The sequence below is a fragment of the Dipodomys spectabilis genome, unplaced genomic scaffold (assembly GCF_019054845.1).
Source record: "Dipodomys spectabilis isolate Male_0828 unplaced genomic scaffold, ASM1905484v1 ptg000208l, whole genome shotgun sequence".
In the NCBI taxonomy this organism is placed as follows: Eukaryota; Metazoa; Chordata; class Mammalia; order Rodentia; family Heteromyidae; genus Dipodomys; species Dipodomys spectabilis.
In genome coordinates, this window is record NW_024870885.1 from 589,019 (window position 1) to 609,841 (window position 20,823).

General features: G+C 65.1%; 1 protein-coding gene across 1 annotated transcript; it reads left to right on the forward strand.

The window, feature by feature from the left end:
* The first annotated feature begins 1,038 nt into the window (after positions 1 to 1,038).
* On the forward strand, positions 1,039 to 4,179 carry LOC122122427 (proline-rich extensin-like protein EPR1). Its single transcript, XM_042696602.1, has one exon. It carries the CDS (start codon positions 1,039 to 1,041, stop codon positions 4,177 to 4,179), a length of 3,141 nt encoding a protein of 1,046 aa, XP_042552536.1.
* Positions 4,180 to 20,823: the final 16,644 nt, after the last annotated feature.

Sequence of the window (20,823 nt, forward strand, 5' to 3'; positions counted from 1 at the left end):
TGGATTTAGGGGTGACCTCCCAATTGATGTGATTACCTCTGCCAGGACCTCATTTCCAACTAAGACAGGTGGACATGAAACTTGGTGGGGAGAATTTTCACGAAGCCAGTGTAGGGGGTTGGGCAGCAGGGAGTGGGCAACCAAACTCCCAAACCTTGCTTCTCCCTATGAATCAGGTGTTTCTTCTTGTGCAGCAGCTGAAGCAAAGGGGACTCTAGGAGAGGCCAGGGCAGCCAGGGAGCCATTTGGACTCACTGAGGACCTGGTTACACTGGGTGGTCTGAGTAGAAGCTGCACTGGCTCAGGTGTGTGCTGGCTCAGGTGTGAGCTGGCTCAGGTGTGAGCTGGCTCAGGTGTGAGCTGGCTCAGCGGTGTACTGGCTCAGGTGTGAGCTGGCTCAGGTGGCAGCTGGCTCAGCAGTGTGTTGGCTCAGGTGTGAGCTGGCTCAGGTGTGTGCTGGCTCAGGTGTGAGCTGGCTCAGGTGTGAGCTGGTTCAGGTGTGAGCTGGCTCAGGTGTGAGCTGGCTCAGGTGTGAGCTGGTTCAGGTGTGAGCTGGCTCAGGTGTGTGCTGGCTCAGGTGTGTGCTGGCTCAGGTGTGAGCTGGCTCAGGTGTGTGCTGGCTCAGGTGTGAGCTGGCTCAGGTATGTGCTGGCTCAGGCACACACCAGCTCAGCGGTGTGCTGGCTCAGGTGTGTGCTGGTGCTGGTGCAGGCGCAGGAACTGGCATGGTCACAAGCAGCAGTTTTCGTGGGCAAGGACATGAGGCCTGTGTGGTGGGCCAGGCCCCGCTGTGGCTGGTGGTGCCGTACCGAGGTCACAGCACTGAGGCGCCAAGCCCATGGCCGGAGAGAGCTGGATCCTGTTCCCACCTCCTGGGCTCAAGGAAGCTGTAGAACAGGAGTGGCCGGTGTGGTAGCCTCAGGCCTTCCGTCATCAGTTAAGATTGGCCTTGAGATTCAGGTGAATTGGCCGAAACCCCTTGGCAGGCCTCAGCTTTTAGACGAGTGCTTAGGAGTTGGGACTTCCTGTACAGGACCCATGAGAAGTGTTCTCGGAGTGGCCAGGCCTGTGTGCAGTGTCCTGACTGACCGCAGAACCCTGCTGTCTGTCATTTCCCTGGGCCCCTTCCCACTGCCAGACAGAAAATGGTGCCCTCCCATCCACGTTCTTCTGTGGGAACGCTCCCCGGAGAAGAGGCCAGCAGGTCCTTCAATAGACCCACGGTGGTCTCTGCGGCACAGCCCCTGTGGGCCACGTCAGTGGGGACCCCAGGCGGCCGGCCACAGCCTGCACCACGCCCTGGCCCCATGGCAGCCTTGTGAGCCCAGCTATCCAGACCCCGCCTCCCCCGTCAGAGCAGCAGGCACCCTCCCACCCCAGACCCCCCACCCCAGACCCCCTCTGCCTGTCCTCACCCCTGCGCCTCCCCCGTCAGAGCAGCAGGCCCCCTCCCACCCCAGACCCCCCACCCCAGACCCCCTCTGCCTGTCCTCACCCCTGCGCCTCCCCCGTCAGAGCAGCAGGCCCCCTCCCACCCTACCCCTCCACCCCAGACCCCCTCTGCCTGTCCTCACCCCTGCGCCTCCCCCGTCAGAGCAGCAGGCCCCCTCCCACCCCAGACCCCCCACCCCAGACCCCCTCTGCCTGTCCTCACCCCTGCGCCTCCCCCGTCAGAGCAGCAGGCCCCCTCCCACCCTACCCCTCCACCCCAGACCCCCTCTGCCTGTCCTCACCCCTGCGCCTCCCCCGTCAGAGCAGCAGGCCCCCTCCCACCCCACCCCTCCACCCCAGACCCCCTCTGCCTGTCCTCACCCCTGCGCCTCCCCCATCAGAGCAGCAGGCCCCCTCCCACCCCACCCCTCCACCCCAGACCCCCTCTGCCTGTCCTCATCCCTGCACTGTCCCCCTGTGCTGACCTCACCTCTGCACTGTCCTGTGCTGACCTCACCCCTGCACTGTCCTGTGCTGACCTCACCCCTGCGCTGTCCTGTGCTGACCTCACCCCTGCGCTGTCCTGTGCTGACCTCACCCCTGCGCTGTCCTGTGCTGACCTCACCCCTGCGCTGTCCAGTGCTGACCTCACCCCTGCGCTGTCCTGTGCTGACCTCACCCCTGCGCTGTCCTGTGCTGACCTCACCCCTGCGCTGTCCTGTGCTGACCTCACCCCTGCGCTGTCCTGTGCTGACCTCACCCCTGCGCTGTCCTGTGCTGACCTCACCCCTGCGCTGTCCTGTGCTGACCTCACCCCTGCGCTGTCCTGTGCTGACCTCACCCCTGCACTGTCTCCCTGTGCTGACCTCACCCCTGCGCTGTCCTGTGCTGACCTCACCCCTGCGCTGTCCTGTGCTGACCTCACCCCTGCACTGTCTCCCTGTGCTGACCTCACCCCTGCACTGTCCTGTGCTGACCTCACCCCTGCACTGTCCCCCTGTGCTGACCTCACCCCTGCGCTGTCCTGTGCTGACCTCACCCCTGCGCTGTCCTGTGCTGACCTCACCCCTGCGCTGTCCTGTGCTGACCTCACCCCTGCGCTGTCCTGTGCTGACCTCACCCCTGCGCTGTCCTGTGCTGACCTCACCCCTGCACTGTCCTGTGCTGATCTCACCCCTGCACTGTCCTCCTGTGCTGACCTCACCCCTGCACTGTCCTGTGCTGACCTCACCCCTGCACTGTCTCCCTGTGCTGACCTCACCCCTGCACTGTCCTGTGCTGACCTCACCCCTGCGCTGTCCTGTGCTGACCTCACCCCTGCACTGTCCCCCTGTGCTGACCTCACCCCTGCGCTGTCCTGTGCTGACCTCACCCCTGCGCTGTCCTGTGCTGACCTCACCCCTGCGCTGTCCTGTGCTGACCTCACCCCTGCGCTGTCCTGTGCTGACCTCACCCCTGCGCTGTCCTGTGCTGACCTCACCCCTGCGCTGTCCTCCTGTGCTGACCTCACCCCTGCACTGTCCTGTGCTGACCTCACCCCTGCACTGTCCTGTGCTGACCTCACCCCTGCGCTGTCCTCCTGTGCTGACCTCACCCCTGCGCTGTCCTGTGCTGACCTCACCCCTGCGCTGTCCTGTGCTGACCTCACCCCTGCGCTGTCCTGTTCTGACCTCACCCCTGCGCTGTCCTGTGCTGACCTCACCCCTGCGCTGTCCTGTGCTGACTTCACCCCTGCACTGTCCCCCTGTGCTGACCTCACCCCTGCGCTGTCCTGTGCTGACCTCACCCCTGCGCTGTCCTGTGCTGACCTCACCCCTGCGCTGTCCTGTGCTGACCTCACCCCTGCGCTGTCCTGTGCTGACCTCACCCCTGCGCTGTCCTGTGCTGACCTCACCCCTGCGCTGTCCTGTGCTGACCTCACCCCTGCGCTGTCCTGTGCTGACCCCACCCCTGCGCTGTCCTGTGCTGACCCCACCCCTGCGCTGTCCTGTGCTGACCCCACCCCTGCGCTGTCCTGTGCTGACCCCACCCCTGCGCTGTCCTGTGCTGACCTCACCCCTGCGCTGTCCTCCTGTGCTGACCTCACCCCTGCGCTGTCCTGTGCTGACCTCACCCCTGCGCTGTCCTGTGCTGACCTCACCCCTGCGCTGTCCTCCTGTGCTGACCTCACCCCTGCGCTGTCCTGTGCTGACCTCACCCCTGCGCTGTCCTGTGCTGACCTCACCCCTGCGCTGTCCTCCTGTGCTGACCTCACCCCTGCGCTGTCCTGTGCTGACCTCACCCCTGCGCTGTCCTGTGCTGACCTCACCCCTGCGCTGTCCTGTGCTGACCTCACCCCTGCGCTGTCCTCCTGTGCTGACCTCACCCCTGCGCTGTCCTGTGCTGACCTCACCCCTGCGCTGTCCTGTGCTGACCTCACCCCTGCGCTGTCCTGTGCTGACCTCACCCCTGCGCTGTCCTGTGCTGACCTCACCCCTGCGCTGTCCTGTGCTGACCTCACCCCTGCGCTGTCCTCCTGTGCTGACCTCACCCCTGCGCTGTCCTGTGCTGACCTCACCCCTGCGCTGTCCTGTGCTGACCTCACCCCTGCGCTGTCCTGTGCTGACCTCACCCCTGCGCTGTCCTGTGCTGACCTCACCCCTGCGCTGTCCTGTGCTGACCTCACCCCTGCACTGTCCCCTATCCTGTCTGTGTGCTCCTTCCCTGTCCCCCGGCCCCCTTCCCCCCTTTTCCTTTGTCGTGCTGTAGGATGCAGGGTTTTCCTGTTCTTTCCTCTCTTCTTTGCTAAGCTGGTGGACCAGAGCTCACCGTTGCTTATATCTCCTTGGCCTGTGTTTTCCATGTTTCCTGGCTCCCAGGCCATGTTCCCACACAAGTCCCTGCTGGACCCCTGCCTGGCCTCCTCCTGGCCCAGTCCACACACACACACACACACATACACTACACACACACACTACACACACACTACACACACACATACACTACACACACATATACACACACTACACACACACACATACACACACACCACACACACATACACTACACACACATACACATACACACACTACACACATACACCACACACACATACACTACACACAACACATATACACACACATACACACACACACACCACACACATACACTACACACAACACATACACACACACTACACACACCACACACACACCACACACACACCACACACACTACACACATACTACACACAACACATACACTACACACACACATACACTACACACACACATACACTACACACACATATACACACACTACACACACACTACACACACACATATACTACACACACATACACATACACTACACACATACACATACACACACACACCACACACACATACACTACACACACATACACATACACACACTACACACATACACATACACACCACACACACATACACTACACACAACACATATACACACACATACACACACACACCACACACACATACACTATACACAACACATATACACACACACACTACACACACCACACACACACCATACACACACCACACACACTACACACATACACACTACACACAACACATACACTACACACACACTACATACACCACACACATACACACATACACTACACACAACACACTACACACAAAACACTACACACACTACACATACACACACTACATACAACATACATACACTACACACATACACACTACACACACAGACTACACACTACACACACTACACATACACACACTACATACAACATACATACACTACACACATACTACACACACAGACTACACACAACACACATACACACCGCACACACAACACAATACACACACTACATATACCACACACACATGCGCACACACTACACACAACACACATACATGCCACACACACCATACATACACAACACACACTACACATACACTACACACTACACACACACTACACACCACACACTACACACACACATACACATACACTACACACACCACACACACACACTACATACACACCAACACACTACAACACTACATATACACACAACACACACAATAAACACACTACACACTACACACATGCACACACACATAATAAACACATTACACACACTACAGACTACACACACAACACGCACACACATGCGCACACACACACGCACACGACACACATGCACACACGACACACACGCATGCACACACACAGTACACACACATACACACGACACACACACACACACATCCCTCCCCTCCCCTCTGAGGTCAGTGATGCTGGTGGGAAGCCCCGCTTATCCAGAGCAGGGGTTGGCTGAGCCTCGCTGGGACCCTGGGGCTGCGCTGTTGAACAGTCACACCCTCATCTCACTCGGTAGGCCAGTGGAACCCCTGCCACAGATGGGGATGTGGGGACATGTGGATCCCGCTGGCTGCGTGCCCGAGAGGCGCAGGCCGCCAGGGTGCAGTGAGCCGCGGTGGCCCTCCTCTCCTCTCCACAGGCAGAGGCGCAGGCCGCCAGGGTGCAGTGAGCCGCGGTGGCCCTCCTCTCCACAGGCAGAGGCGCAGGCCGCCAGGGTGCAGTGAGCCGCGGTGCCTCTCCTCTCCACAGGCAGAGGCGCAGGCCGCCAGGGTGCAGTGAGCCGCGGTGGCTCTCCTCTCCACAGGCAGAGGCGCAGGCCGCCAGGGTGCAGTGAGCCGCGGTGGCCCTCCTCTCCTCTCCACAGGCAGAGGCGCAGGCCGCCAGGGTGCCGTGAGCCGCGGTGCCTCTCCTCTCCTCTGCACAGGCAGAGGCGCAGGCCGCCAGGGTGCAGTGAGCCGCGGTGGCTCTCCTCTCCACAGGCAGAGGCGCAGGCCGCCAGGGTGCAGTGAGCCGCGGTGCCTCTCCTCTCCACAGGCAGAGGCGCAGGCCGCCAGGGTGCAGTGAGCCGCGGTGGCCCTCCTCTCCTCTCCACAGGCAGAGGCGCAGGCCGCCAGGGTGCAGTGAGCCGCGGCGGCCCTCCTCTCCACAGGCAGAGGCGCAGGCCGCCAGGGTGCAGTGAGCCGCGGCGGCCCTCCTCTCCACAGGCAGAGGCGCAGGCCGCCAGGGTGCAGTGAGCCGCGGTGGCTCTCCTCTCCACAGGCAGAGGCGCAGGCCGCCAGGGTGCAGTGAGCCGCGGTGCCTCTCCTCTCCACAGGCAGAGGCGCAGGCCGCCAGGGTGCAGTGAGCCGCGGTGGCCCTCCTCTCCCCTCCCCTCCCCTCCCCTCCCCTCTCCTCGGCAGCCAGGTGACTCAGGCTCCAGCAAGCCCCTTGTCATGGTGCAAGGCTCACTTCCTGCCTTAGGAGGCCTTCCAGAGACTGGGGGACCGGTGACCACTGCCTGTCCCTGCCTGAGGTCTGCTAGGACCAGGGAACTTCGGCTATTTCATGTGGAAGGTCCCGGTCCAGGCCTCTGGTCCACAAGCGAGACCTAGGAGCAAAAGCCCCACTAGGACAGGTGCCAGTCCCAGCAGGCTGAGGACCGCCCCTCCTGCCCGAGTAGGTGCCGCGGTGTGGCTCTCAACATCTGAAGCCGGCAGGGCCAGAGGTGCGGTCCTTTGATCCATCAGTAGCAGGTGCCACTGGTGCTACCACCTCCCTTAGAGATGCCGGCACACAGCCTTCTGGAAGCTTCCACAGCCCTCTGGGTGGCTCAGAGCCTGTAGTGAAGCCCTGCTTCTGTCCTTCCCCTTCCTTCTGCCAGAACTGAGCTGGCTTTAAATCCTGGCTTGTCCAGACATGTGTGCTGTAACCATCTCTGGCACGGGAGACTAGGTTGTCTCTGGTTTACAGCCCCTGGGTCCTGCTACTAGAAGTTTCTGAGAGCTTCCTGGTCAGCGCAGTGTCCATCTCTGGTCTGAATCTGGCACACGGTATGTTTGGTCCTAATGTCCTACCCTGACCCCGGGAGTCCAAGATGCACTGCCCTACCGGGCAAAGGGGAATTATGGTTACTCCCGTGTGGGAGATAGTTCTGGATCTTCTGGTGGCTCAGAGTAGTCACAGACCCTGCAGAGTACAAGAGGAAGACAGGAGAGACGCCAGGTTTAGAGGGCTCGTTGGAAGGAGCCATGAGCCCAGGAGTGTTGGCACCTGGAAGCCAGCGAGGCAGACCTGGGCCGCCTGGGGGGGCCGGCAAGGCCAGCTTCATGGCCTTGATTTCAGGCGGTGAACACGGTCAGGTCAGACTTCTGACTTCAGTAATGGACAATGGCATATCCGCACTGTTAGGGCCCCAGGTTAATGGCGACGGGCTACAGCAGCCCCGGGACAGCTGGATTAATGCTTTGCATGTCTGCAGAAGAGGCTCAGAATCTCAACGTGGACCATGATCCCCTACAGACGGTACCACTGGGCTTTCTCCATGGTTTGTACCCCTGTTCATCATCCAGTGTACCTGTGTGTGTGGGGGGCAGGTCATTGGGGTCAGGTCTCAGCCAGGTCGCTGGGGTCACAGGGAGAGTCCCTGCTCACCTCCTCCTCCAGATGGTGCGGTGAGGCCCTCTCCTCCTGAATCTCCGGTAGGCAAGCCTCCTCAGCCGAGAGCACTGTCTGTGGAAGGAAAGCTGGCTGCAGAGCATCCAGTGGGCCACAGCCAGGTGCCCACACCTACCCCGGATCACGGCATCCTGGGCCGACTTGCCAGGGCGGGAGATGAGCGGTGGTCCCACGGGTGGGGGCAGGGCGGTCTCATTAGGGCTGCAGCTGCCACCGAAGCTGCCACCCTGCGAATTGATTAAACTGTTTAACGCCGGCCACCGTGGTGGGACCAGTGCCCAGCCAGGCCGCTCACTTCCCTTCGGAGCAGCTTCTGGGAGGACAGTGCCCCAGAGCCTGTCGGTGGGGTGGGGGTGTCCAGGCCTGGCCTGGCCTGGGTGAGCGCCGCCCCCATGCCCCCGTGCCCCGCCCCATCTCTGCTGCTCTGTGGTGGTAATGTCCCTAGACGGGGCTTATGGCACCTGGGCCTGCTAAGGCCCACAGTGCCCGCACCTCGCAGGTGTGTTACGGTGACAGCCTGCTCCACAGCACACACATGTCATCATGGTGCTGATAAGGACAGGGTTGTTTCAGGAAGGCTGCAGGAGCCGGGTCCTTGGTGTGTTTCTTCTCGTGTGTGTGTGTGTGCACATTGTGCGCGTGGGTGTGTGTGTGCGTGCACAGATGGGAGGCGGGAGCTTGAGCTTGGGGTCTCTCTTTTGCTTGTCCTTTTCCACTCCAAGCTGGTGCTCTATCACTTGAGCCACACCTCCGTCTCTGGCTTTTTGCTGGTTAATTGGAGGTGAGTCTCAAAGTTTCTGCTTCGCCTGGCCTTGAACTGGGGTCCTCAGATCTCAGCCTCCTGAGTGGCTGGTGCTTGGTTGGGCTGCTGCTTTGTGTCAGGGGAAGTCTGCCAGCGAAAGGCAGGAGGAATCAACACCCCTCCTTCTTGAAAGAGTCCGGGGAGTCTTTCCTGGGATTCTCTGCTTGTGTTTCTAGTGACTCTCTCTTCTGTGAGGACCCTTGAGCCCCCTTCTCCCCACCGGCCTCCTCACCCAGCAGCTAAGCTGGGATGGAGGTCTGCAGGCTTGGAGCCCCAAGATGGAGCAGGACTCCGAGGGCCTTGACACCTAGGGCAGGGTGCACACGGTGCTCACTGAGTGCCGGGACGGGGGGGGGGGGTGCACACGGTGCTCACTGAGTGCAGGGCGGAGGGGGTGCACACGGTGCTCACTGAGTGCAGGGCGGGGGGGGGTGCACACGGTGCTCACTGAGTGCAGGGCGGGGGGGGGGTGCACACGGTGCTCACTGAGTGCAGGACGGGGGGGGGTGCACACGGTGCTGAGTGCAGGGCGGGGGGGGGTGCACACGGTGCTCACTGAGTGCAGGGCGGGGGGGGTGCACACGGTGCTCACTGAGTGCAGGGCAGGGCAGGGTGCACACGGTGCTCACTGAGTGCAGGGCAGGGGGGGTGCACACGGTGCTGAGTGCAGGGTGGGGGGGGGTGCACACGGTGCTCACTGAGTGCAGGGCGGGGGGGGTGCACACGGTGCTGAGTGCAGGGCGGGGGGGGTGCACACGGTGCTCACTGAGTGCAGGGCGGGGGGGGGTGCACACGGTGCTCACTGAGTGCACGGCGGGGGGGTGCACACGGTGCTCACTGAGTGCAGGGCGGGAGGGGGTGCACACGGTGCTCACTGAGTGCAGGGCGGGGGGGTGCACACGGTGCTCACTGAGTGCAGGGCGGGGGGGGGTGCACACGGTGCTCACTGAGTGCACGGCGGGGGGGGTGCACACGGTGCTCACTGAGTGCAGGGCGGGGGGGGGTGTGCACACGGTGCTGAGTGCAGGGCGGGGGGTGCACACGGTGCTGAGTGCAGGGCGGGGGGGGTGCACACGGTGCTCACTGAGTGCAGGGCGGGGGGGGGTGCACACGGTGCTCACTGAGTGCAGGGCAGGGCAGGGTGCACACGGTGCTCACTGAGTGCAGGGCAGGGGGGGGGTGCACACGGTGCTGAGTGCCGGGACGGGGGGGGTGCACACGGTGCTGAGTGCCAGGACGGGGGGGGGGTGCACACGGTGCTCACTGAGTGCAGGGCGGGGGGGGGTGCACACGGTGCTCACTGAGTGCAGGGCGGGGGGGGGGTGCACACGGTGCTCACTGAGTGCAGGGCGGGGGGGGGGTGCACACGGTGCTCACTGAGTGCAGGGCAGGGCAGGGTGCACACGGTGCTCACTGAGTGCAGGGCAGGGGGGGGTGCACACGGTGCTGAGTGCAGGGTGGGGGGTGCACACGGTGCTGAGTGCCGGGACGGGGGGGGGGTGCACACGGTGCTGAGTGCCGGGACGGGGGGGGTGCACACGGTGCTGAGTGCAGGGCGGAGGGGGGTGCACACGGTGCTCACTGAGTGCAGGGCGGGGGGGGGTGCACACGGTGCTCACTGAGTGCAGGGCGGGGGGGGGTGTGCACACGGTGCTCACTGAGTGCAGGGCGGGGGGGGGGTGCACACGGTGCTCACTGAGTGCAGGGCAGGGGGGGTGCACACGGTGCTCACTGAGTGCAGGGCGGGGGGGGGTGCACACGGTGCTCACTGAGTGCAGGGCGGGGGGGGGTGCACACGGTGCTGAGTGCAGGGCGGGGGGTGCACAGGGTGCTGAGTGCAGGGCGGGGGGGGGTGCACACGGTGCTCACTGAGTGCAGGGCAGGGGGGGGTGCACACGGTGCTCACTGAGTGCAGGGCAGGGCAGGGTGCACACGGTGCTCAGTGAGTGCAGGGCGGGGGGGGGGTGCACACGGTGCTCACTGAGTGCAGGGCGGGGGGGTGCACACGGTACTCACTGAGTGCAGGGCGGGAGGGGGGTGCACACGGTGCTCACTGAGTGCAGGGCGGGGGGGGGTGCACACGGTGCTCACTGAGTGCAGGGCGGGGGGGGGGGTGCACACGGTGCTCACTGAGTGCAGGGCGGGGGGGGGGTGCACACGGTGCTCACTGAGTGCAGGGCGGGGGGGGGTGCACACGGTGCTCACTGAGTGCAGGGCGGGGGGGGGGTGCACACGGTGCTCACTGAGTGCAGGGCGGGGGGGGGTGCACACGGTGCTCACTGAGTGCAGGGCGGGGGGGGGTGTGCACACGGTGCTCACTGAGTGCAGGGCGGGGGGGGGTGCACACGGTGCTCACTGAGTGCACGGCGGGGGGGTGCACACGGTGCTCACTGAGTGCAGGGCGGGGGGGGGTGTGCACACGGTGCTGAGTGCAGGGCGGGGGGTGCACACGGTGCTGAGTGCAGGGCGGGGGGGGGTGCACACGGTGCTCACTGAGTGCAGGGCGGGGGGGGGTGCACACGGTGCTCACTGAGTGCAGGGCAGGGCAGGGTGCACACGGTGCTCACTGAGTGCAGGGCAGGGGGGGGTGCACACGGTGCTGAGTGCAGGGTGGGGGGTGCACACGGTGCTGAGTGCCGGGACGGGGGGGGGTGCACACGGTGCTGAGTGCCAGGACGGGGGGGGGGGTGCACACGGTGCTCACTGAGTGCAGGGGCGGGGGGGGGTGCACACGGTGCTCACTGAGTGCAGGGCGGGGGGGGGGTGCACACGGTGCTCACTGAGTGCAGGGCGGGGGGGGGGGTGCACACGGTGCTCACTGAGTGCAGGGCAGGGCAGGGTGCACACGGTGCTCACTGAGTGCAGGGCAGGGGGGGGTGCACACGGTGCTGAGTGCAGGGTGGGGGGTGCACACGGTGCTGAGTGCCGGGACGGGGGGGGGTGCACACGGTGCTGAGTGCAGGGCGGAGGGGGGGTGCACACGGTGCTCACTGAGTGCAGGGCGGGGGGGGGTGCACACGGTGCTCACTGAGTGCAGGGCGGGGGGGGGTGTGCACACGGTGCTCACTGAGTGCAGGGCGGGGGGGGGGTGCACACGGTGCTCACTGAGTGCAGGGCAGGGGGGGTGCACACGGTGCTCACTGAGTGCAGGGCGGGGGGGGGTGCACACGGTGCTCACTGAGTGCAGGGCGGGGGGGGGTGCACACGGTGCTGAGTGCAGGGCGGGGTGTGCACACGGTGCTGAGTGCAGGGCGGGGGGGGGGTGCACACGGTGCTCACTGAGTGCAGGGCAGGGGGGGGGTGCACACGGTGCTCACTGAGTGCAGGGCAGGGCAGGGTGCACACGGTGCTCAGTGAGTGCAGGGCGGGGGGGGTGCACACGGTGCTCACTGAGTGCAGGGCGGGGGGGGTGCACACGGTACTCACTGAGTGCAGGGCGGGAGGGGGTGCACACGGTGCTCACTGAGTGCAGGGCGGGGGGGGTGCACACGGTGCTCACTGAGTGCAGGGCGGGGGGGGGTGCACACGGTGCTCACTGAGTGCAGGGCGGGGGGGGGTGCACACGGTGCTCACTGAGTGCAGGGCGGGGGGGGGTGCACACGGTGCTGAGTGCAGGGCGGGGGGTGCACACGGTGCTGAGTGCAGGGCGGGGGGGGGGGTGCACACGGTGCTCACTGAGTGCAGGGCAGGGGGGGGTGCACACGGTGCTCACTGAGTGCAGGGCAGGGCAGGGTGCACACGGTGCTCAGTGAGTGCAGGGCGGGGGGGGGGTGCACACGGTGCTCACTGAGTGCAGGGCGGGGGGGGTGCACACGGTACTCACTGAGTGCAGGGCGGGAGGGGGTGCACACGGTGCTCACTGAGTGCAGGGCGGGGGGGGTGCACACGGTGCTCACTGAGTGCAGGGCGGGGGGGGTGCACACGGTGCTCACTGAGTGCAGGGCGGGGGGGTGCACACGGTGCTCACTGAGTGCAGGGCGGGGGTGCACACGGTGCTCACTGAGTGCAGGGCGGGGGGGGGGTGCACACGGTGCTGAGTGCAGGGCGGGGGGGGGTGCACACGGTGCTCACTGAGTGCAGGGCGGGGGGGGGTGCACACGGTGCTCACTGAGTGCAGGGCGGGGGGGGGGTGCACACGGTGCTCACTAAGTGCAGGACGGGGGGGGGGGTGCACACGGTGCTCACTGAGTGCAGGGCGGGGGTGCACACGGTGCTCACTGAGTGCCGGGCGGGGGGGGGGGTGCACACGGTGCTCACTGAGTGCAGGGCGGGGGGTGCACACGGTGCAGAGTGCAGGGCGGGGGGGGTGCACACGGTGCTGAGTGCAGGGCGGGGGGGGGTGCACACGGTGCTCACTGAGTGCAGGGCGAGGGGGGGGGGTGCACACGGTGCTCACTGAGTGCCGGGGGCGGCGGGGGGGTGCACACGGTGCTCAATGAGTGCAGTGCCAGGGGGGGTGCACACGGTGCTCACTGAGTGCAGGGCGGGGGGGTGCACACGGTGCTCACTGAGTGCAGGGCGGGGGGGGGTGCACACGGTGCTCACTGAGTGCAGGGCGGGGGTGCACATGGTGCTCACTGAGTGCCGGGACGGGGGGGGGGGTGCACACGGTGCTCACTGAGTGCAGGGCGGGGGTGCACATGGTGCTCACTGAGTGCCGGGACGGGGGGGGGGTGCACACGGTGCTCACTGAGTGCAGGGCGGGGGGGGTGCACACGGTGCTCACTGAGTGCAGGGCGGGGGCTGCACACGGTGCTCACTGAGTGCAGGGCGGGGGGGGTGCACACGGTGCTCACTGAGTGCAGGGCGGGGGGGGTGCACACGGTGCTCACTGAGTGCAGGGCGGGGGTGCACATGGTGCTCACTGAGTGCCGGGACGGGGGGGGGGGGTGCACACGGTGCTCACTGAGTGCAGGGCGGGGGGTGCACACGGTGCTCACTGAGTGCAGGGCGGGGGGGGTGCACACGGTGCTCACTGAGTGCAGGGCGGGGGGGGGTGCACACGGTGCTGAGTGCAGGGCGGGGGGGGTGCACACGGTGCTCACTGAGTGCAGGGCGGGGGGGGGTGCACACGGTGCTCACTGAGTGCAGGGCGGGGGGGGTGCACACGGTGCTCACTGAGTGCAGGGCGCGGGGGTGCACACGGTGCTCACTGAGTGCAGGGCGGGGGTGCACACGGTGCTCACTGAGTGCCGGGACGGGGGGGGGTGCACACGGTGCTGAGTGCAGGGCGGGGGGGGTGCACACGGTGCTCACTGAGTGCAGGGCGGGGGTGCACATGGTGCTCACTGAGTGCCGGGACGGGGGGGGGGGGTGCACACGGTGCTCACTGAGTGCAGGGCGGGGGGGGTGCACACGGTGCTGAGTGCAGGGCGGGGGGGGGTGCACACGGTGCTCACTGAGTGCAGGGCGGGGGGGGGGTGCACACGGTGCTCACTGAGTGCAGGGCGGGGGGGGGTGCACACGGTGCTGAGTGCAGGGCGGGGGGTGCACACGGTGCTCACTGAGTGCAGGGCGGGGGGTGCACACGGTGCTCACTGAGTGCAGGGCAGGGGGGTGCACACGGTGCTCACTGAGTGCAGGGCGGGGGGGGGTGCACACGGTGCTCACTGAGTGCAGGGCGGGGGGGGTGCACACGGTGCTGAGTGCAAGGCGGGGGGGGTGCACACGGTGCTCACTGAGTGCAGGGCGGGGGGGGGGTGCACACGGTGCTCACTGAGTGCAGGACGGGGGGGGGGTGCACACGGTGCTCACTGAGTGCAGGGCGGGGGTGCACACAGTGCTCACTGAGTGCAGGGCGGGGGGGGGTGCACACGGTGCTGAGTGCAGGGCGGGGGGGGGTGCACACGGTGCTCACTGAGTGCAGGGCGGGGGGGGGGTGCACACGGTGCTCACTGAGTGCAGGACGGGGGGGGGGTGCACACGGTGCTCACTGAGTGCAGGGCGGGGGTGCACACAGTGCTCACTGAGTGCAGGGCGGGGGGGGGTGCACACGGTGCTGAGTGCAGGGCGGGGGGGGTGCACACGGTGCTCACTGAGTGCAGGGCGGGGGGGGGTGCACACGGTGCTCACTGAGTGCAGGGCGGGGGGGGTGCACACGGTGCTGAGTGCAGGGCGGGGGGGGGTGCACACGGTGCTGAGTGCAGGGCGGGGGGTGCACACGGTGCTCACTGAGTGCAGGGCGGGGGGTGCACACGGTGCTCACTGAGTGCAGGGCGGGGGGGTGCACACGGTGCTGAGTGCAGGGCGGGGCGGGTGCACACGGTGCTCACTGAGTGCAGGGCGGGGGGGGGTGCACACGGTGCTCACTGAGTGCAGGGCGGGGGGGGGTGCACACGGTGCTCACTGAGTGCAGGGCGGGGGGGGTGCACACGGTGCTCACTGAGTGCAGGGCGGGGGGGGTGCACACGGTGCTGAGTGCAGGGCGGGGGGGGGGGGTGCACACGGTGCTCACTGAGTGCAGGGCGGGGGGGGTGCACACGGTGCTCACTGAGTGCAGGGCAGGGGGGGGTGCACACGGTGCTGAGTGCAGGGCGGGGGGTGCACACGGTGCTGAGTGCCGGGACGGGGGGGGGGTGCACACGGTGCTGAGTGCCAGGACGGGGGGGGGTGCACACGGTGCTCACTGAGTGCAGGGCGGGGGGGGGTGCACACGGTGCTCACTGAGTGCAGGGCGGGGGGGGTGCACACGGTGCTCACTGAGTGCAGGGCGGGGGGGGGTGCACACGGTGCTCGCTCAGTGCAGGGCGGGGCGGGGGTGCACACGGTGCTCACTGAGTGCCGGGGCGCGGTGCACACCGTACACCCAGGCTGGGTGGACAAGGCCTGGGAGGACCGCACCCTGAGGGAGCCGGCCCTGAGGGGCCCCTGGTGCAGGACTCTGGGAGGAGGCTGCTCACTCCATGCAGAAGCTGCTGGAGCGCCAGGAGCCAGGGTCCACACTGGGCTATTGTGCGCTGCCGCCCAGGCGGCCGTGGTGTATACAAGCGGCGGAGGGCTGGTTGGTGGCCGGGTGGTGTATACACGCGGCGGAGGGCTGGTTGGTGGCCGGGTGGTGTATACAAGCGGCTGAGGGCTGGTTGGCGGCCGTGGTGTATACAAGCGGCGGAGGGCTGGTTGGTGGCCGGGTGGTGAGTCACGGCAGCCAGGGGCTCTGGAGTCTCGTCTTCAGAAGACTTGCTCACTGAGCCACATACTTCCCTAGCCGACAGTCAGAACGGGGGCAAGATGGAAAATAGCTATATGTTTTTTTAAGGAACAAAAAGCACTCTGTGGGCTCCGTGTGGAGGGAGGCGGGGCGGGGCCATGGACCTGGAGAAGACGGCAGAAAAATGAGAGGCTTGTGCCAGTGGTGGGTACAGGTGGGCAGCACCAAGGGCCTGGGGCACATTTGTGTCTTGGTAGGTGTGAGTCTGAGTGTGCCCATGTGTGTGTCTGGGCGTCGGTGTCTGTGTACATGAGTGTGCTAGTTTCTGTGTTCAACTCTGTGTGCCTGATTAGGAGCAGTCTGTGGCCCTCGGTGTCCATGCGGGGCGGGTCACCATCCTCTCGAATCCCACGGGTGCCCCTTCCAGGCCTCCAGCCTCTGACCACGCGGGCAGGAGCCAGGAGGCACCCTCAGCCCACAGCCCCGCTCCAATCGCCCTGCCACGGGGACCTCCTCGCCTGACACCCACGGGCCAGCAGCCCTGTGCCGATCGCCCTGCCACGGGGACCTCCTCGCCTGACACCCACGGGCCAGCAGCCCTGTGCCGATCGCCCTGCCACGGGGACCTCCTCGCCTGACACCCACCCACGGGCCAGCAGCCCCGGGCCGATCGCCCTGCCACGGGGACCTCCTCGCCTGACACCCACGGGCCAGCAGCCCCATGCCGATCGCCCTGCCATGGGGACCTCCTCGCCTGACACCCACGGGCCAGCAGCCCCGGGGTGTGCCTTCCCTGCCTGGGTCACGGCCTGGACGAAGGCCCCCCCACGGTTGGCTGAGGGGGGCAGGGGGGCAGGGGGGTGCAGCTCTGAGGAGGCACCTCTGGAGGGAGGAGCAGAGAGAAGACTGGGAGGGTGAGCTTAGTCAGCTGGGCCAGGCCAGCCAGAGGGCTGCGGTCACTGTTTGGGGCACAGAGGAGAGCCATCTCCAGAGTGCTCCTGGGAACAGGGTGCAGGAGGGGAGTGAAGGTCTGCCCAGCACTCAGGGAGCTGCACATTTGCGTTTGTCAGCCATTGCTCTCGCGTGGTGTCACCGCTGTTGGACCCCTTCTTTCTAGGGCTCAGAGTTTCAGGTGTGTGGGAGGGATGGGCTCTCCAGCCAGCCAAGGGTGTGTGGGAGGGAGCTGGTGCCACGCAGGAGCAGACCCAGGTCAGGAGACCACGCTGCAGCTACCTGCTGCCTCCCCTCCCAGAGGCTCCACCATCCCCTCCCGGGACCCTCCCTCCACCATCCCCTCCCGGGACCCTCCCTCCACCATCCCCTCCCAGGACCCTCCACCATCCCTGCCCTGGACCCTCCACCATCCCCTCCCAGGACCCTCCCTCCACCATCCCCTCACAGGACCCTCCACCATCCCCTCCCGGGACCCTCCACCATCCCCTCACAGGACCCTCCACCATCCCCTCCCGGGACCCTCCACCATCCCCTCCCAGGACCCTCCACCATCCCCTCCCGGGACCCTCCCTCCACCATCCCCTCCCAGGACCCTCCACCATCCCTGCCCTGGACCCTCCACCATCCCCTCCCAGGACCCTCCACCATCCCTGCCCTGGACCCTCCACCATCCCCTCCCAGGACCCTCCACCATCCCTGCCCTGGACCCTCCACCATCCCCTCCCAGGACCCTCCACCATCCCTGCCCTGGACCCTCCACCATCCCCTCCTGGGACCCTCCCTCCACCATCCCCTCACAGGACCCTCCACCATCCCCTCCCGGGACCCTCCCTCCACCATCCCCTCCCGGGACCCTCCCTCCACCATCCCCTCCCAGGACCCTCCACCATCCCTGCCCTGGACCCTCCACCATCCCCTCCCAGGACCCTCCACCATCCCTGCCCTGGACCCTCCACCATCCCCTCCCGGGACCCTCCACCATCCCTGCCCTGGACCCTCCACCATCCCCTCCTGGGACCCTCCACCAGCCCCTCCTGGGACCCTCCCTCCACCATCCCCTCCCAGGACCCTCCACCATCCCCTCCCGGGACCCTCCCTCCACCATCCTTGCCTTGGACCCTCCACCATCCCCTCCTGGGACCCTCCACCAGCCCCTCCTGGGACCCTCCCTCCACCATCCCCTCCCAGGACCCTCCACCATCCCTGCCCTGGACCCTCCACCATCCCCTCCCAGGACCCTCCACCATCCCCTCCTGGGACCCTCCACCATCCCCTCCTGGGACCCTCCACCATCCCCTCCTGGGACCCTCCACCATCCCCTCCCGGGACCCTCCACCATCCCCTCCTGGGACCCTCCACCAACCCCTCCCGGGACCCTCCCTCCACTAGCCCCTCCCAGGACCCTCCACCAGCCCCTCCCAGGACCCTCCACCATCCCCTCCTGGGACCCTCCACCAACCCCTCCCGGGACCCTCCCTCCACCAGCCCCTCCCAGGACCCTCCACCAGCCCCTCCCGGGACCCTCCACCAGCCCTGCCCCAAAGAGCCTGCAGCTCATCCTTTCTCCCTTTACACCTACTTAGCTAAAATGTCCCTGAAACACTAGGGAAGCAAAATAAGCACTATAGACAAAGTCACATTTGAAGGAAATGAAACATTGGGATTTTGGAGTCCTGGTGAGCCGTGCAGGTAAGACACAGGCATGCTTTTGAGGAGAATGCACAGACACTGGAGGACCCTCGCTGGGCAGGGCAGGGCTGGACGCCATGCCAAGGCGCTGGCCTGCAGAGCCGCAGAGCTCCGGTTCCCTCCCTAGCCAGGCCACCTTGATGCAGACGTTGGCCTTCAGACTCAAAGATGGTGCACGCTGGTTCTTTGTGGTCAACTGCTTGTGGGCCCTTGTGACGGCAGCCCAGGACTCACACGTGGTCCACTCGCTGCAGGTTGTAGACCCCTCGAGTTTAGGCTTGGAGCTGTGGGGCTGCAAGAGGTGTCACTATGGGACCCCTTCCCTTTCCCCGCCCCCCCAGCAGCTACCCCGGACCTGGGCTGTCCTGATCTACCCTAACCTGGGGTCCCCAGGGACCTGCCACCCCGGGGCCGCTGTGAAGATCGTGGAAAAGCCTGGGTGGACCCCTCAAGGGAGGGCAGATCTGCTGGGTGGGAAAAGCTACGAATACATTAAGAGCAAATGCAGGAGCATTTGCAAGGAAATGTCAGAGGGAGACGCTGAAAGATTAAAAAGAAGCAACTGGGCTTTGGACTTTTAGACAACATTTTCAAAGTGAGATGCAGTAAAAAAGGTCAGAAAAATTAAATGCATCATCATGGAGACAAACAGTGCTCCACCCCGTAATTTCCTGAGTCAGTCTCTGAACACCCGACTCCTGTCTTCTGGGCAGGGATTGTGTGGTGAAGCCGGTGTTTTGGAAGAAGGATGTGGCCAGCAGAGGTAGGGACCACGAGGTAGGGATTTGGGCCCAGGGCCTGGGACAAGGACAGAACAAGGATGGAGAGCTGAGGCCCTCTGTTAGCTGGGCACACCAGGTCCCTCCCCAGGTCCCAGCCTGGGGCCTGGAGGTGACACTGCTGGCAGGGAGGGGAGGCTCCCACCCCAGGGAGACCTGTGCCCTCCTCCTCCTCCTCATCACAGCTGAGAAAGGCTGAGCCCCTGTCCAAAGCCACGGCGGGTGAGCAGGCTGCGTCGAGCTGTTGTCTGGCACGGGGTCTGCACTACACTCACGCTCACGTAGCTGTGACTAAAGCGCACAACAAGTTAAGGAGGAAGTGTTCATTTTGGCTCATGACTTCAGAGTTTCAGTCCACAGCCCTTGGCTGTTTCTGGGCTTTGGTGAAGCAGAACAAGGTCGTGGTCATGGGTAGCAAGAGTGGGTTTGTATACCTCATGGCAGGCAGGAAGCAGAGACGGAGAAGCTGAGAGGGAGAGGAGAGAGAGGGGAAGGGGCGAAAGAGGAGAGAGAAGAGAGGGAAGAGGCAGAGGAGAGAGAAGAGAGAGGGAAGAGGCAGAGGAGAGAGAAGAGAAGAAGAGAGGAGGGGGAGAGAGGAAAGACAAGAGAGAGGAAAGACAGAAGAGAGGAGACAGGGGGGAGGGAGGGAGACGGGGAAGGAGAAAAATAGGAGGGGCGCATTGGGACAAGGTGCAACCTTTAAGGACTGCTTCCTCTCACTTCCTGAAGTAGGAGGTACCCTCACCGGGACCGAGCCCCCCACGTGCCTGTGGGGGCCCCCACGTGGAAGCCAGGCAGGAATTACCTGCAAGCTGGGAAAGGCCTTGTGAGACCCTAATAACTGACCTGCACGCTGGCACGCGGGAAGTCCCCCGCTCTGCAGACCCACAGCTCAGGGCTGTGGGGCCGGGCGCTGCTGGCAGGGTGGTCCCTGCCCAGGGCTTGGCCGGCCTGAGGCCCTTCCCACAGGTTTGTTGGGCCAAACTCTTCTGCAGGTTGGCCTGTCCCAGTGTGCTGGTTTCACCTCAGAGAACCCAAAGAGCACCGTGATGGCCTGTGGTCACAACCTGCCGGGAAGGGGTCCTGCCTCCCGCTGGCCGTCCCTGCCAGGAATGCTGAGGGTCCGTGACCTCAGGGCCACTAGCCGGGGACCCCAGGGGGCCTGGTCCTGCATTAAGGTGGGATGTGTCCAGGCCGGGCTCCAAGGTCTCCTAGGCTCTGCGGTTACCGTCTTTGCCTGGGGTCAGCGAGACCGGCAGGCAGCTCCACGCACATCTGGAGGAGTGCTCGTAGCCCGGGGCTGGTGTCATGGCCCAGGAATGCAGGAAGAAGTCTGGGATCTGGCACGAGGCATGGCAGTGTCCCAAGAATGTGCCTCGTAGAGCGAGAATTAAGCGTTTGGGAGAACAGCTAATGAGTCGCGTGGACTCCCTGGTTCTGTTCATTTCATTGAAAGCAGGGGCAGCAGGGAAGGGAGACTG